The sequence below is a fragment of the Xiphias gladius genome, chromosome 21, assembly GCF_016859285.1.
Source record: "Xiphias gladius isolate SHS-SW01 ecotype Sanya breed wild chromosome 21, ASM1685928v1, whole genome shotgun sequence".
In the NCBI taxonomy this organism is placed as follows: Eukaryota; Metazoa; Chordata; class Actinopteri; order Istiophoriformes; family Xiphiidae; genus Xiphias; species Xiphias gladius.
The window spans coordinates 21,911,770-21,931,044 of record NC_053420.1 but is presented as its reverse complement, the minus strand read 5'-3'; the positions used below and the strand labels follow the sequence as shown (position 1 = coordinate 21,931,044).

Sequence of the window (19,275 nt, the reverse complement as noted above, 5' to 3'; positions counted from 1 at the left end):
ATCTTAGTCAACACTGTATTGTTCGTTGTCTCTCGCTCCCTCATAAACACACACGTGAGCACACACAAATCCATGCCATCACAAGCGCACGCATTATTATGCATACTGTGAGTGACAAACACTGCATGCATACACAAACACACATTAAAAGCACACTTACACACAGCCTGATTATACATTCATAATACTGAATGGATGACAGGTCTTGAGCAGTGTGAAGGGAAACAGGGTGAATTCTAATGAGCTACCATTTACCCCGAGAGAGTCCTCCATAGACTGGATACAAACACCCACAAAGATGTGCCACATAGTAATGAAACCTCAGGCTCAACACAAGCATATTACATAGATAGAACTGTTATTATGACGTATTGTAGGAGTGTACATCTAACATACGATCTCAAAGACAAATGTTATGAATGAATTAGTGACATCAACTAAAGGAGGACTGTTGGTTTGTTTTGTGAATTTACAGTAAACATGTTTTCATCCAGTAGCTTTCACATTCCACATGAGGGTTAACATTAACTGCATTACCGGTCAAACCCGGTATCTGATGTTGACACTGAACCCAAAACTACTGATATGCTGATGTAAAAACGGCATTTAAAAATAAAACAAAGTTCTAAATTGCTCTCTAAGAGAAAACTTTTATTGAGTGGAGTTTAACTAACAATCAGACGCACAGAAAGTTAAAAACTAACTCCATCCCTCTGTCTTTCCTCCTGAATTAGTCATTGCAGCACAGCTGACGAGAACAGAAAAGCCATTCACCAGTCATAGCTGTTAGATAGATTGAAGGCAAGCTCTTAAAATTAGAGGCGAGGCTGTGCATGGTGTTGGGACACCGCAGTAACATTTTATGTCTGACGTGACTAGCATGACAATCGATGTGGGAGTAGCCACAGCCTTGGCTTTAAACTACTTGTTAAACGAGCACGTTTTAAAGAGGCACTTGAATGTCTTGTTGAAAATGACCACTCGGAAGAACAATTTTGTTGACTGCATTTAGTCTTCGTGAAAAAAAAGTGTCTGCAAAGTGCTTGGTGATCAATGCACAATGATAAAGCTTCAAGAACCCAGATTCACAAAGTGATGACAGTGACAACCACTACTGGCTGAAAAGCTACTAGCCCTCCAAAACAGCCACTAAATAAATGATATCCTTTTTCTTATGTCTATTAAATGACACGCACCAGAGCCAGTTTGTCCTGGTCTTTAGAAATGGCTGAAATTTCTCCTCCACTACAGCGCTCCAAATAAACTAAGACAAAAAAACAACCAACATTTCTTTCAATTTACATGGAAAAGGAAAAAATACACACACACACACACACACACACACACACACACACACACACACACACACACACACACACACACACCTGTATATCTATATATATCTATATCTAGATATAGATAAATATATTTATGTATATAAAATCACTCCTACCTTCTTTAGTTTGCCATTGCGTGTGCCGACAAAAGCCACAGTGTTGCCGCGATAGTCGTACGCAGCCACTGAGGTCATCCCATCGTCTTTGTCAATGAAGAGGGGGGTGCCCTCAATGGTGCTGGTTCCCCCCAGAGGCTGGTTGAAGTCCTGGCCACAGAAGTTATCATCTATCTGCAGCGGCTGGAGGAAGGCAGAAAAGACAACAATCAGACAAGAAGCCTGACAAAAGAATAAAATTGTACAAAATTAAATTTTTCATTTTCAAGATATCATTTTATTATATTAATTTTATAACTCAAGAAAAAAAACACAAAAATGTGCTTCCTCTGGGTTAGGTGATGAACTGAGTACTGATGAGTGTTTTTCTCCAGAAAAGGAGTTTTACAGGATGTATGAAAGATTTCATTCCAAAATGCAACTATCAATATTTAAATTACGTCCTTTTGTTTTTTGTAGCCTTATTTATATTTAACAGTTTAAAGTATGGAGACAAGAAGGACTAGGAGAAAGGTCATAGTAAGCCCCTCAAAACAAATCCCAGAAGCAGCAGAACCGTCTATAAGTCCACTTGTTACTTGTTTCCATATCACAGCGGGAGTGCTTAGAGGACTATAGATGCATGATTTGACTTTACCATTTTTACTTTATTATCCAACATGTTAAGAAGGCTATTCAAAGATGGGCCTTTCATGAATACACGCTTCGTTTACCCAAACAGAGTCACACCATGCAAAACCTTCAGCATATTATAAAGTGTTCAGTCACGGTGGTGACATGGCGGTAACTCTGGTGACCATGTGACAATATCTGGAGCATTCCATTGTCACGAGGGGCCTATCACCCCGGGCAATCCACTGACCCATTTGATGCCTTAACCAGTCACCACACGTGCATACACACACACAGACACACAGACACACAGAAACACAGACACACAGAAACACACACACACACACACACACACACACACACACACACACACACACACACAGTACAATCAGTTGCATATGAAGTAGGGGTGAAGTAACACAGACAATGAATGGTTTGTTAAACTAACCCCTTTTTTTTACTTTTGGACACATTTTCAGGGTAAATCTAGTCTTTTTTTTAATGATTTGATTGATGCTGAAATAATTTGCTAATTAATCAATTCAGTGATAGACAGAAAATCAACTGACAATGATTTTGATATTTGTGCAGTCACAAAATCACCATATATTAATTTTTCCAGCTTCTCAAATGTGAGGATTTTGAGATCATTGTAAATTTAAAAATCTTTGGGCTTTTGATTGTTAGTCACAAACAAGCTATTTTAAGACATCAGCTTGGGCACTGGAAAATTGTGATGGGACATTTTTCAGCATTATTTTTTGTAGAGTAAACAATTTATCAATTAATCAAAAATAATCACAAGCTTAATAGCTCATGAAAGTAACAGCTACTTGTTATTGCTTTGGTAATACTGATTTTGACGGAGACCAAATGTGTGAGGGTGACAGCACAGGCGTATGTGTGTCAGACTTGACGTTGCTGACTGACTGCTAAAGTGTTGAACTGAATGGGCATCAGTGTGAGTTATCCAAAAGACACGTGTGAGTTGGTGGACAGACACGCACGTACACACACACACACACACACACACACACACACACACACACACACACACACACACACACACACACACTTGGGGAGTGTGTAAATGACGGTGTAATCCACAGTCTTATCACTACATCATCTGATTGATCCACACGGGAGAAAGGATAACACCCCCTCCTTCGCTCTCTCTCTCCCTCCCGATCTGCCTAAATTGCCTGCAGCTAGGCACACGTCAATAACCCGTTATTCTGCCTTTTTCCACTTTCTCTCTCTTTTTCTCCATCTCCTTCCAGCTGCTACAGTAACTGAGCAAATGTCAATATCCCCTCTCTGTCTTTTTCTAGCTCTGTCCATCCATCCTTTCTTAGCTAATCGTGCTGCATCACCCTCTTTATCCATCCTTCCCCAGCAAACTCTCCCTCTGCCACCATCTCTCACTCAATCACGACTCTCTCCCTCCATCCCACACACACTTCTTTGGACCTAAATCATGCTCTCCAAAGAGTTCAGAGGTGTGAGTATGTGTGTGTAGGTTGGTATGGCGATCAACTGGAGCCAAGAAAGAGCTTTTCTCCTGCTTGCTCTAGTGATGTCACTTGCTAAAAAAAAGGGGGGGAAAAAAGAAAGAAATTAGGGGATTTTAATGGAAGCCTCTGTGTGTGTGTGTGTGTGTGTGTGTGTGTGTGTGTGTGTGTGTGTGTGTGTGTGTGTGTGTGTGTGTGTGTGTGAGAGTGAGTGAGCGAGCGAGTGTGTGTTTAAGAAAGTGAGAGACAGCAACACACACAGCCATTACCTGAAACAACTTTCTTTTGTAACCGCTAATGGCTAGGGGGCAATTTCCTCCCTCAGAACAAAGGCGACTGACAGACAACACACACTGACAGCCACACATGTATGGACTTGTAAACCTCTGTGCATGGAGACACACACACCAAGATACGCATTTAGTCAAAGCGTCCCGCTTATTTTCTGTGTGTACATACAGATTTGGCTACAAGCAACAAAACAATTCCCGTCATCTTCTTATGACAAACAACTAGAGGCAGCAATTTTAAACGATATAGTCATAGGAAATAAATCTATCAATCTGGATTAGAGTCAGCCCCACGCGTGCACACACACACACACACACACACACACACACACACACACACACACGCACACACACAAACGCATGCAATCCCATGACGTCAGAGCCTCGGGAAACAAGTTAAAAGGGTTAATCCATCTTCTATGGAGGAGACTAACTGTCAAAAATTCTGTATACAGTAGCCCCTAGAGTCCATAAGGGTTAACACGCACCACTACCAATATACACACAATGCACAAACAAGCGCGCGCGCACACACACACACACACACACACACGTACGCACACGCACACGCACACACTAACAGTAGCCTTTATAGGTCTCTATGGGGCACTGGAGGGTAAAGGTGCTATAGCATTCCTGCAGGTCTGAAGGGTTGAAACAGCATAGATCAGCATGGAATAAAAGGCGCTTCCCTTGAGGTTGGAAAGCATTTTAACGGAAGTTATATTCTGATGTGGGTTCTGCAATTTAAGGCAATAAAAAATTCCCACATGAATTTGAGCTGATATTCAGTATGGAAAGAATATTCCCGTCTGTGGTCTCTGCATGGTTATTGGATGGAGACGGTATTTAACATTCTGCAGTGTTTTCAAAGACACAGAACTCCTCCGGGGACGAGAGAGTTAAGCCAACAACCTTCCGCTGACTTTGGCAGCAGGGTCTTACAAATCAAGAAGAGGAGGTTTCTTGTTTTGATTTTCATAGGGTGCATGTTGCGCACACTGAATGAATTTGTGGATTTCCAGTTCGCAGGCACTTGGCCTTTTCCTCTCAAGACTCCCCTCTCAAGAAAGGGATATGTGTGTGTGTGTGTGTGCTGCTTCAGGCAGTAATGTGAAAAAGATAACAGGAGCTAATGGTGGTTGTAATAAATTCTTTCAAAAAGAAGTAGGCATTTATTGAAAACATGTTTATAAATGTGTATATTGCATGTGGAAGCTACAACTACTACTGCTTATTTTTATTATTAATTAATCTACTGATTATTTTCTCGTTTAATCGATTCTATAATGACAGAAAAGAGCAAAAGTTAGCAATCACAATTCCTAGAACCCATCGTGACATCTTAAAACGTGTTGATTTGTCCAGCCTACACCCAAATCTCTCCAGTTCACTATCATATAAGATCGGATATATTCACTTGTGAGTAGGTAGGACCAGTGAGTTTCTGCAAATTTTGCTTAGAAAAAAAAAATCAATTACTCAAACAAGTCGATCAGTTAATTGACTGATCATTTAATCTTTACTGCATACCCAGACTGAAAACCACATAAATCTCCTAAACTGTAAATGGGAGTTTTTAAAGGGTTAATCCATAGGCTGCGAGTGAAACATAGTCTTTGTGGTGTGTACATAAAGTGCATGTGAGCTGTCAGCTAATATTCAAGGTCACAGAGAAATATGTGACCTAAATACTGCTGATACAATATATGAGGATTGCACGCATACACACGTGCACACGCACGCACGCACCAAGAGTGGTCCCTAGAAACAGCTAGAGGTCTCACGTCACAGCCAAACAGCCACAACTGTGGAGACTCCCCGTGGGTGGAGCTGCTTCACTTCCACTTCACACTGCAAATGATGAAATATAGTCATTAATATGGCACCAAACAACTTAGCCCACGCTAACACCGTCTGATTACAGATGTGCTGGCTGGCCTGCACTGAAGGAAATAATCAGTCCCCTATGATCGCTATTTCTTTAACTTATTACGTAAGGAAAATATGTGTGGGCACACATTACGCCAACATCAAGTGGAATTCGTCAATGGTCACCTCCGTTCAGTGAAACATATGGAAACAGCAGACTACAATGTGGGCTTATGTGAGGGAACATACACGGCGTTGTTGATTGAATACACTGCTGTGAATTATGGCTGTCAAGGTGAAAAGAAATCATGTATGGCAAACACAAAAAACACTCGTTCACTTAGCAAGATGCGAATGGATTGGACCAAAACGTTGCATTAACAGGCGCTATGTTTCTGAATAAGAACATGTCTTTACAGGAAAAACTACACTAAATGTTTTTATTATAGAAGAACAGGAAAGGAGTGGAGAGGACAGAAGCGACAGGGACAGAGGTGGCTGGTATTAATGCTGATAGCATGGTTTCAAGACAAGCCCTTAATTCATCAGTGTGTGTGCTCATGTGTGTTTGTGCATGCATGATTGTGAGTCTCTCTCAGAGAAAGAGCAAAAAAAAAAAAAATGCTTCTCTCCTCCGTAGTCATAAGCTGTCTCCTCATCAAGCCAACAGACACACATTTCCAGAAACACACATTTCCTACAGTCTCAAACAACATGTCATGGGTTTAGCCGTTATTGTAGACATGTGTGCACAAAATGGCCTATTTCTGTGAGATTCAGAGGGTGTGTGTGTATTTTTATGTTTGAAAGGGCAGGGACACACACACACACACACACACACACACACACACACACACACACACACCACGTAAAAGGCACCTGTGTGTGTGTGTGTGTGTGTGTGTGTGTGTGTGTGTGTGTGTGTGTGTGTGTGTGTGTGTGTGTGTGTGTGTCTGCGTGTGCCTGGCTCCAAGCAGAGTGAGGGATTCTTGGTGAGGGCAGCTCATAAATTACCCAGAAATCTCGGCAGGGGCCTTGAACTCATGGAGACATTGCTGGAGTTTCTTCAAGAAGAATAAACACAAGCAGAGTTTGCGTGCGTGCACTCGCAGGCATTCGTGCATGCTCCGTACTGCTGAATTATAAAGCAGAGGAGCAACGTAGCATCTGATGGTATCCGTAGTTACACCTAAGCAAAGTTGGTATGTGTGGGTGCGTGGTCAAAGTCAGTCGACACCACTGTCCTAGAAGTAACTAATTCTTAGTCAAAGTAAACACACACACACACACGCACGCACACACACACACACACACACACACACACACACACACACACACACACACACACACACACACACACACACACACACACACACACACACACACACGCAAAGTGAACGACAGGTTTCATGATGCTTGCTTACTCTGACAGCAGTGCGTAGCACTGATACTAGGACTCAGTAGCTGGGAGTCACAACTGTTGGAAACTGGCAACCGACAGACATCGCTGGGTTACTATATGATGAATGGTGATACTAAATTATGTAGTTTAAATAAACACTACAAAATAATTTTGATAAATCGATTTCTACCAAAATATGAATGCAAGTCAAAAACTAACTGTACAGGTTTGCTTCCAATTACGTGACCTTCCACTTCAACTAGACTATTTAACAGGTGATTCCTTTCTCTGTATTCCTTAAACCTAATATGCAAAAACTATTTTAGGGATTTTCTCACGTCCATTCAGCAAACACAGTCAAGAAGCAATTAATGTTTCAGTTAAAGGAATTATTCATGTCATGATGGTAATTCAGTCACCAAATACACAATTTTAATTTTGCAGTAAGCTAATCTTGTATATCTTCACAGAGGACACAACAGTGAGTTCTGTATTTTAAATCGAATTGTCAATGATTTGCTTTCATTTAACTTTTAAAAAAGTTAAATGAAACACCTTAATCCCCAGTGTTAACCCCCAGAAAGACAACACATTATATGTAATGTTAAAAACATGTAGTACATTTGAAAAAACAAGAACAAATCTACTCACAGGTACACTCACACACAACCTGTGTGTTTAGGATAATAAGACGTAAAAATCTTACATGGTACATCACTGATGTCAGCTGTGACACTACTGGCTCAACGGAGACAGAGTGTGCTTGATTGGTTGTGTCTCAAAGGTGACAGAAAACACGATGCATTAATAACATCTTGATGAAAAATTTTTACTATCAAAACCAAAAGTGTTTATACAGGCTGATGATTTAAAACTCAAGAATAGAGGTGTAAAAGAAAAAAAAAGGAAGGGACTTAATTTGTCCAAACTGTTTTCTAGAATATGCTACTTGATCCTCACTGATCAATAATTTGGAAAAAGAGATGACTGCATCAATTCCATATTCATGGGGGTTGCGGGGTAGTAATTTCTACATTGAGTGCACTCCAGGCAGACAGTGAAACCTCAAGGAGTTGGCACCTATTCAGAGAGCTTTTTCCAAAAGCTGTCACCACATGTTTAGACCGCAATTCAACTGAATGGGAGAGACAGAGGAGAAATAATATATACAGTATGGAGTTTGTATAGGAGGAAATACACAAAGACGCATACAGTCACTTGAAAATTAATTTTTCCAATGTAAGCTCAGAGGCAGTTGGAAACAAGAGGAGTTCTCGTGACCAGAAGATCATCAGTTCAAATCCCCAATACCAAGCTGGTAAATGTGGGTGGGGAAAGTGGATGAGTAACACACACCATCCTCAACCATCACAGGTGCCCTTAAGCAAAGTACTTAACCTCCGACTGCTCCAACGGAGCGACTCAGTGCCCAGCAGTGGAAGACAGGGTCAGTAAATTTAAAGGTCTCAAACAGCAAAAGATATTTTAAGAAATTGAAACGCTATCTGTAACTGAGATGTATGAAGTAGCAGTACATAAGCATGTGCTTAATGTGACCAAATAGAAGTTCAAGTAATGTAATTCCACATAAGGGAAAAACACAAAATTTCAGGCAGTCAGTTGGTCTCAGAACAAAACTATTTTTTTCTAAATCTCATTTCACATTTGCCAATAATCCCAGCTATTAAATAGGGAAAAAATAAATAAATAAATACACTTTTAAAAATATGGACAGTACTGTTTTGGGTCATCATTTTTATATTCATTATCAAATCAGTATATTCGGGAATTCATCAATATTTAAAAAAATAAATAAATTTAAAAAAAAAAATCAGTAAGACAAAACAAATTTATTTCAAAAGTACCATTTGCAATGCAAATCATTTTTTCTTCCTTTCAGGGATTTGGCGTATTGTCAGCAGCTTACTGTTATTTTTTTCTCAATTTCTCTCTTAACTTTCTATTTGATAAAGCATAATAACTGTGTCTTCTTGCAGAAGAAAACACCATAACTTTTGGATGCACTGGGACATAACTTCTTAATAAGTAAACGTGGATCCACAATTGCCCTACTGGTTATTCTGAGAAGCATCCAAATGTAATGTATCGACACATGAGAACCAGGCTGTTGTTAGAAAAGAATTAATGTTTTATAACTACATGCAAGCACAAAACTGAGAAAACCCACATGGATGATTGGCAGATAATTATGAAAAGTAGACCCCTGCTGACTGCGTACATTTAGCTCTACATGGGAAGCAAACTATAAGCTGGAAGCAGATGTGGGCATTTAAAAGTAAACTTTACAGAAACAAACAAAACCCAAAGAGACCATTAGCATGCACAGTACAGGCACAACCCCTGCCCCATATATTCTGATTACTCCTGATAATGAAGTATGCAACACACCACCCACACACAGTTCAGATCAATACATAATTACACTGACAATTAGTATCATTAGAGTGGTGCTAGAGATGGGGATTTGTTGAGCTAAACACTCCTCAGAGAGAGAGAGAAAGGTCAGAAAAAAAGAGAGAGAGAGAATTAAGCAGCTCACGCACAGTCTGCATGGGGTCTTTTCCAAAAGGTTTCCTATTGTCCTTTAATAATGGGATGAGAGTGACACTTGAGCTCTGAGCGGGCGTGATATTGTTAGCTCACACATAAACTCTCTCTCTCACACACACACACACACACACACACACACACACACACGCGCACACACACACACGCGCACACACACACACACACACCAATGTGATGCAAATCAAAACTCTATCCTGTATGAGAATGAACAAGTTCCCAATTTCAAATCAATTCAAATATTAACCGAAACACCACCCATTAGTACCAATAACATTTAAGACAAGCCGCCCATTCGGTGTCTCCTAGCTCAACTCATTTAGACTGTCAATTAACTCCACTCATCAACTTTGGCTCAGTTAATCAGGTCTAATTACTTAAACGCATTTGCCGGCACATCCTTTTAGATTAGGTCCACAGAAATACGACTGTGTTTTACAAAGATCACAAGTGAGTTACATTCATTAGATGATATTCTTAATGATGGATTTAATAAGGTTAGGAATGGGCCTTGAAGTCCATTCCACCTTGTCTTATCTGTAACAACGTGATGAAAGTGTGCTTGGTTTACTTAATATGGGCTCATGACGTGCAGAATATTTGTTGTCAGATACCTAACAGCAGAAATAAAGCCTAATATTCAATTTTTTTTTTTTACATTTTTGTCTCATCTCACCAAGTCTCGCCAAATAGATATTGCGGGTTTACAGTACTTAAAACAAAACCAGAAACTGTATCTAAGAGCATGCACAGGATATTCAGTGAGACAGCATAACAGAGTGTGTTCTTATCAGCCATACGTAAAGGGATCAGTTATAGCATTTGCATCTGCTATACTGCTGTAACCAGTCTCCAGAGTGCAGCTCGCCACAGGATCCTATTTAGTCTGATAACCATGCTCCTCTCAGCAGCTAGGCGAAACACATACACACTCACAGCTGGCTGATAAGCTACAGCTCCAGCAATAGTAATATCTGTTTGTTTGGAATAAACAGAACTAAACAATTTTGTATACTCAGTAATGGCCTCAATCCCTGATGAAGAAAAAAAACTACCTATAAAAAAAATCTAAAACCTGCATCCACCATTAAAAAATCCTTGCATGTTCCAAGGAAAACACATTACAGCACCACCCACAGTGTCTCAGTGCAGAAATACCCATCACTGAGCATTTAACACTAACAAGCTACGAAAAATCCAAATAACTAAGATAAACACTTCAGTATCGATTTCGGGTTTAGGATCAAATCTCACCTTTGACACTGCCGGCCACACAACAGCTGGTCCATGCACCATCAAAAGATAAGCAATTGAGACTGACTCTTTTTGCTATGTTTGATTCTCCGAATGATTGATGAATTGGCTTGTGACAAGGTTAAAAAACTCCCCATCCATCTGGCGATCGGGTGAAAGCAGCTTGACATTTTGAATAGTTCTTGGGTCAGATATGAACCCTTTTTAGAGATGAGAACTGATGCTGTTTTCAATGAGGACAAGGAATGTCCCCATTAAGTTTTTTCTTCTTTCTTTCCCATTCCTTCAGTCTCAATTTAAGTCTTTTAATACTTAGCATGAGCTGATTTTAGGTCCTTAACCAACATTTCTATTTTTCTAGATGATTCAGCTATATAACGACCAGTTGGCATAAAGTTCATAGCTCTGCATTAAGAAAATGCAGTCTGCTTCACAGCTCCCTTCAGTGAATTCCTAAGGTGTTTTCTATCATTTCTGTGGAGAAAGGTTTGTTATTAAAACTGATGCTGAAGTAAATATGCAATTTCAAAAACAGGTTTTGACCAACAACATAACTTAAAAAGATTGCTCTAATTGCCGTAATTCACCCATTGCAAGTATCTTAACAGAAGACAAATGTTGTTTTTAACAACTTGTGTGCCCAGAGCACAATGGTTTACATTGGAAATGGATCAGGCGCCATATCTGGACAATGCTGGTCGATTAGAAAGTGCCTTGATCAGCCCTCAACCAAAGCTGTTGTGTACTAAACAGACTCAAAAAAGAGCTTTCAGAAGCTAATATGACTGTGGTTCCGACCAATGCCCTGGTGTCAAATCCTATGACTTTCTATAACTAAATAGGTGCGCTTCAATTCCCTGGAATGTTACTGCTTACTAGTTTAATGTTTTGCTTGCTGTGGAGAAAACAGCTGGAAATCCCCATTTAATGTGATGAATATAGTGAATGTAAATATATTCTGCAAAGCGACCCCTGAGCAAAGAGAGTCCCTAACTTTCTCAAACTGGAGTATACCTTTTTAAATATATATATCATAATTACATAAGGACACCCCCCAAGGGAGTTTTGTTGTGTTCCTGAGTCTTCATTATTATAGCGCCTACTCCTTGGCATACACACCCTGTTGGACTGTCAGATGAGCCACAACACACACAGAGAGAGAGACACACTCACACACTCACACACTCACACACACACACACACACACACACACACACACACACACACACACACACACACACACACACACACACACACACAGAGAGAGAGAGAGAGAGAGATATGACATGACAGAAGTGCTTGTTGCTGTAGAGGACAGTGTGGTGACCAGGTGACGGACACCGATATTATTTGTGCAGCAGGCAGCGTTCAATCACGCTCTCCTCTCCTCCCTCTATCTCTCTCCCCTCTTTCTTTCATCCGCCCTTTGCTCTCCGCTGTTCTTGGCAGTTGCGGTGAAAAGATTTCTGGGGCTATCACTCTTCTTCTCACCGTCCTCTTCTCCCTGTCGGTGAATCATCGCCTCTCCTACGAGCACATCCTGGCTGCAAAAGGCTTGCAGCTCTCTCCTTGGTTGTTTTTTGTTCTCTCTTTATCTCCCCACATACCATTTTCTCTCATCAGAATTCAAACTGTCATCACACACAACACAAAATAACATTGACGTCACATCCAAATTGCACTTCGCCAGCCATGACTGCAGCACAAAACATGGCTCTACATCAAACTCCTCATGACTGATATTGTTGGATATTTTTGTGGGGCTAACAGTAAGTACATTTTTCCGTTCTTCATCTAGCCTGCAGCTTGAGGTTTTGGTTTCCTGTTTTTCAAAATACAGCATCAGTTAGAATACATATGCATGGATATAGTACATACTTTTCAACATTTCCAGAGGCCTGAACACACAAGCTTGTCCTGATCACCTGCAAATACCGGAAAATAATAGCCTTAAAAATCAGGTTTAAAAAAACTTGTAAATTTGCTTGCATTTTGGACAAAGTCTACAGAGCTGCTTTTTTTGTACTTTCTTTCTCAGTCCCATCCCTTTTCCCTTCAAGCTTCTTTCTTGGCTCGCTCAGTTATTTTCACACTCACTATCTCTCTCATCTCAACACCATACTTCAAATTCCCTTACTTTCTCCTGTATGTTGCTTTGGCATCTAACTCTTCCTCTCTCTCTTGTTCTCTCATTTTTACACCCACCCACGTCCTGCACCTTTCTTTCTCTCTCTCTCTTACTCATCCCTCTCTCTGGATCTGCCGTCGCTCTTATTTACTTCCAGTAACTTGTTCATCCTTTCTTGTGCTCACCTACATGCCTCTCTCGTTTCCCCCCCTTTCTCGCTACACTCTTTGTTTTTCCTCTTTTTCTGCATTTAACTCCCTCTCACTCCACCCAAACTTAGCAACTCTGTCTTTCTCCACCTCTTTCTTCCTCCCTGTGTGGAAATGGTTTGTATTGATCCACTCTCAAACCAGGGAGAAGGTCAGGGGTTCACTAATAAAGCTCAGGGACAAAACATAGACACAGAAACACATACATGGCCACACATACTCAGCAGACAAGAATAGCCAGGTAACAGGGCTGAAGTGATGAATGGTGTGTGTCTGCTTTGTCTGAGTTTCTACACACACACACAAGTTTGTTTTGACAGAGCTGCCTGTAATATGCCCAAATGCTTGTGTTTACAGAAAAATAGCCTCCATCTCACTGTGGCCATAAACATCTTAATGATGGCAAGAGGCTAGAAATTATGATCCAGCACAAATATGAACCCCACACAGGGAGCTCAAAGAACGCCCCGTCATCCATCATTGCTGTGTGGGTAACAGCTGCCCCGCCCTATCCACCACGCTATGGGCAGGGTCAACCTAAACATATTCACCCTCCACCCCCCACATCACAGAGTTTTTCCCACACTGCTCAGTCAAATGTAGTTGAGGTAGGCATTGATGAGTTTGTAGCCTAGAGGTTAGAGAAGTGGATCTGAATTCCTGGAGTGGCTGGGAAACTCTGGGTGGGCAAAGGTTAGGGAGCGGTGGAGTAGGAGACTGCCCATTCATACCCCTGGATCAGCTGGAGATATGTTAGTTTTATGAGTTTGTCCTTACATATAGTTACATATAGTCCAACTGTTATGTGCAGGACTGGCCCCTGGTGGGTGGCTGGTATAAAACCAGAATGATGTTTTAGTCATTTCACTCTTACTGAAAGCCTGATCATGCTCAGATTTTGAATAGTGAAGACAACTACATGACCATAAAATCAACTGTTCTGGTCATGTAAAGGAGTTGTGCGCATGTCAAAATAAGTATTTTTTCATTATGGCTACCATCATCACTTTCTGTGCCAGTGTTTATTGCAGCTTTTTAAGCAACAATTCTTGACTAACTGCAAACAATGAAGGTCATAGTATAAGCAAAAGTAAATACCCACAAGACATGCAATCTCTAGTGGGTATTTACTGAGTACATCAATGTTTGGCATGGGAGTTGAATCCAGTATAGACATTAATGTTAAGATATGCTGGTTTATATCTTAAATATTCTCATTATTCTGATTCTCCTGTTAGTTTCAGTCTTTTCTATGTTTCTCTATGCTTGTTATGTTTAGTTATTTTACACAGTACCAGCTCCCACACTGAAAAATGATATCAGGCACTCAACTCAGGTCAAATTTGAGGTCCCTCGGACCACTGACTAAGGTTATGGTCGGTGGTGAGCAGCTGACATTAGGTCATTGCTTGGGGGCAAACGTGGCAGAAATCATTAACCTGTGGCTGACCCCTCGAGCCTTGCTGCTGTCATGGGGTCAGCCAATCAGCTGATCTCTGATGCTATTACATCATTGATGACAGCTTATATTGGACAACAGTTTTTGAGAGGATGCTTAAGTGGTGATAAAATATCAGTGAATCTAATCCTTATCAAAACTCCAGTAACCATGGTAACAGGGCTGACTGTCAGAATGGGAAAGGGAGGGAAAAGAAAGGACAGAATGAAGGATCAACCAAACATAAATTAACAGTGGATATATGTATGGATGGACGAATGATTGGCATAAAAGAAAAAGTGAAGGTTGTAGCAGTAGCAGCTTTTAACTGTGGGATGCTCTTTTTACAAGATAACCATTTGGAATGAACAAAATTCACTCACTTTTGAGGATCAAATCCAAGGTCTAGGTTTAAAAACAGCACTGCAGTGTCAAAGCATGAAATGCACAGGTGCAACTAATAAAATGAATAATAGCTGCATTGCACTTAGGTGTGCCAGCGGCAGAGCCCTGATATTTTGCATGCCGGCTCAACAGTATGACTTATTGGCCATCAACAGTTTCGCCCGTTTTCTCCTAGATATAAAAAGTAAAATGGTCTGTAGGCTCAATTGGTAAGGCTGTGGTAGGTGAAATGCAAACCAGCAAGTCTAGTTTGGAGTCTTGTCAAAAGCAAACACACTCCATAGTGGTTTATCCTCATTTGTAAATATTGATATTGCAAGTTATCATGACAGCAATATTTTCTCCTATAGATAACTGCCGATGAGGTAAGAAGCATATCAGCACAATACAACAAAGTTATCCACCAGGCATGTGCCCTTGTACATACAATGCTTGTCTGGCCAGTATAGTAAGCTACTGTAATTTACTGTTATGATGTTGCACTGCACTGCAAAAAAGGTAGAGTCAAATTGTTCGCTAAATTAACCTGTGATTTTATACCATAGCACACTGTACTAACAGCTCCTACTGCATCAGGCCAAAGGCCTAACTGAAATAAATGAGACAGCCTACTTGTTGCCTCTGAGCTATTGTCAGTGTGATGGGCCCTAAGAAAGAAAAAGCCACATAAAATAATGAAGACAACCACCAAACAGTAAAGAGACTACATCTACAGAGGGAGGCAAAGAGGGAGGAGAAAGGGAGGTGAGAGACTTGGCTGGGTCATTCACATCACTTACACTACCACACAAAACACACCTGTGCACTCAAGCTAATGAAGACCTACACAGAGAAAGAGTGCCATTTTTACAAAGTATCTCACTCAATTAGATGCAACATAGAGTGAATGGTTTTGTGTGCGTATGTGTGCAATGAAGACACCTGCCGGTAAAAATGGTGTGTACTGACATTTAAAGAAAAAGCTTTAAAAGTGGTCTTTTAATTAAGCCATCTTAAGAGAGAGAGAGATGGAGAGGATGGACGGGTGATTTTAAAGAGCACACAGGATGGAAGATGGGGTTGCTGAGACAGGTGGTCAACTCAGAGTGAGGCAACCTAAACACTTATAGATGGAACAAAAATGTATTCAAGGGGAATCAGGCAGATGCGGCCTGAAGAGCGTGGGTGAGCAGAGGAAGACTGAAGAGAATGAGCAATAAGGTAGGAGAAAATAAAGGATGTGAGCAGTTATATATGTTCACCATAGAGAAAACTAGACCGTGTGCTGTTGTGTAGTGCCTTAAGGTCTCCAGTGTGAGTGCATGTATGTGTGTCTGTGTGAGCAGTGTCCTCTGTAACACATGCAGGGCCATGCACTGTGGATCAGTTAGTAAAAACCAAGTCTAGCTCATGCTATCTCCCAGGATCTCGCACTGCAATGCACCTAACAATGCTGTGTTTGTGTGTGTGTGTGTGTGAGTGCTACTCCTGAGTGACATTTCACAAATCCAGGGGACTGGGCTAATGATGTCCCCTGTCTGACTAAATCAAAGTACCATAAGACTGTGGAGACAAAGAAAATGTGTAGAGAAAAGGTGAAAAGGAGACAGCAAGAGAAAGAAATTTGTATTGTTAATCACTGCGGGCTCGTAACAGTGGTCCTTGTGAATGAATGTAGCATGGATAGGGCTAGTGTTCAATTAACAGCTGTACAGAGAAAAACAGCCTGAGTGGAGAACTAAGAGTAGCACACAGTTTCAGGGACACAAACTTATTGACATAAAGACTAGTCTTTAATATTTGACTGCTGTACGTGTGTAATATTTTCATAAATGAGCGGTGCATGTTTGCTACGGGGACTTTCCCATTAGACTGGTTCCTAAAGGACAAACTAATGCTAATGCTAATTTGGTCTGCATCAAAGTGAACACTTTCCCATGAAAACATAATATGTGGGCCTTGACTGATACATAAACTGATCTAGGAAAAAGAACTAAAAAAAAACAGATACAGAAAGAACAGATAGAAAGGTTTGAGCTTACCGAGTTGATGCAGGCAAGCTCCTTGTTGAGTAGCCAGGGTAAGGAGAGTTTCCCATCTCCCTTGTAGCAGGACTGAATCCTCTCTTTGATCTTCTCCTTTATCCTCCTCAGGGTGAACAGGCACAATGCTGACTCTTTGGGTGGTTTGGCCCGATTTTTCTGACCCTGAGAAAAGACTGTGAAGAGGATGTCTTCATTCTCAGAGATCCCCAGAGAGTTGGCGAGCTGCCGGCCTGGCCGAGCCAAGAAGGCATCCTGTACCAGGCGGTATTCTACCCCATCTTTAGTGCAGCCAATGGGAAACTCAACGTAAGAATAAAATTTTGGGTCGTCCACGCAGAGGCGGACGATTTTGGAAGTGAAGAACTGCTCTCCGCTGGCATCCGGGGAAGTCAGTTGGGTGTCCAGCTGCATCGTTAGATAATAGACAAACTGCTCACTGCTGAAGCTGTACACATAATAGATGTCGAAAGCAGGGAACTTGGACAGAGTGTCCGAGGGTATCTTCAGCTGAGAGGAGACAAACTCATCCTGATAGACAAAGCTGAACATGTCAGCATTTTCTTCATTCTCCATTAGCTTGCGGCTGGACAGGGTTGGAAAGTATTCAGACTTGCCATCAATGGGGGTTCCAATAAACAGCTTGCTGGTAGGACTGTTGGGGGAGCTTATGATCACCCCAGACATGGTACCCGACTCTGCCACACTGGAGAGGTAATGCTCCTTGCGGTGGTGGGGCTCACCAAGTTTAAAGAGGTCATCCAGACGTAGGAACTGGCAGATGCCCTGTGAGGTGCTGCCACAGGCAATGAGGCGGTTCTGTGCGTAGTCTATGAGAAGAAGTTTATTCACATTGGGGGTCTGGGCCAAGTCATGAGGGCATGACTGGACACTGGGCGGAGGGTAGCACTTCTCATTGTCCACCACTGGGCCAGTCATGTGGCTGCGGAGTTTGGTCAGGTTGCTAGACAGCTTGAAAATCCAGTTGACAGCTCCCACATAGACCTCTCCAGTTTTGTTGTGTATGGCCAGATGTGTGAGCCCCCACTCAGCAGGGGCAAATCGTTTGAAGGGCGGGGGTTGGCCTCCAGAGAAGGATGAGCTCATGGTAAGTAAAAGCCCCAAAAGGAGAAACAAGTTCCCCGGGCCAGGGGAAGCCACTGACCGAGCAAGGGGACACATATCTGGGCTGTCTAGAGGCAATGCTTAGGGGGATGGGGAAGGAGAAAGAGAGGAGGAGGAAGAGGAGGAGGAGGAGGAGTACAAACTCTGGTACCAAGTCCCAAGTCAGGATTTTCTTTCTTTTCTACTTCACTGTCAAGGACTAAGGGAGGACAGTTTGAGGGAGAGAGACAAGGATAAGGGAAAGGGGAAACAAAACTCCTATTGATACGCTGTCCTGTTCTCAGAGTTGCAAGCAGTAATCAGGAACAACATCCAGAGAGGCGCAAGGTGGGAGCCCTGGAAGGCAAAAAGAAAAAATATGGTGAGTGTCTGAGGAACATTTCGTATATTGATTACGCATCAAGCAGACAGAGGGGCCTAAAAGGCTCCCAAATTGAAAAGGCAAATTAGAAAAATTCAAGCAGACATTTGCTACAGTGATGAATAAATGATATCAAATCAAGTCTGGAAGGCAAATGTGTGTCAGCATTTAATTATGAGTGAAGATAGCAGGGGAGGCATGGGCCGATTATTAAAGGCTATGCAGACATAATGGAAGTCTTACTGGAATGAGTTATAGACTCCAGCACTGAACTTTTTAATATTTCATAACTTTATACGTTAGCATGGTGGTTTTAGAGGAGGCATGTGTTTGAAATAGTGCCAGTGGGCCCTGTTATATTGACAGCAAGCAATTTATAGCCAGGTCTGCACAAAGGCTTTCCTGCAATGGTTTTAACAGTATCAACACACTATCCAGTAACCCCTTATAGTAATTACACCTGCAGTCTCGGCAGCTGTATCCAGGCATCAGGCTCTTGTGGCAGCACAGCATGCTACCCAACACTTTCTGCTTCCCCTCAGGGAGCTACGTTCACATTATATACTGTACATTATCAGGACAAATGTAACTTAAGCAGAGAAAACATT

General features: G+C 41.5%; 1 protein-coding gene across 7 annotated transcripts in view; it reads right to left on the bottom strand.

Moving 5' to 3' along the window:
• Positions 1-19,275, bottom strand: part of LOC120807322 (plexin-A1-like) — a 181,364-nt gene that overhangs the window by 126,107 nt on the left and 35,982 nt on the right. For all 7 annotated transcript variants that reach the window (XM_040159122.1, XM_040159126.1, XM_040159125.1 and 4 more), the window contains exons 2-3: positions 17,182-18,642; positions 1,454-1,636 (exon numbers count right to left, since the gene is read on the bottom strand). In XM_040159122.1, coding sequence (XP_040015056.1) covers positions 1,454-1,636; positions 17,182-18,363 — 1,365 coding nt within the window. In that variant the 5' untranslated portion in view covers positions 18,364-18,642. The remainder of the gene's footprint in view (positions 1-1,453; positions 1,637-17,181; positions 18,643-19,275) is intronic.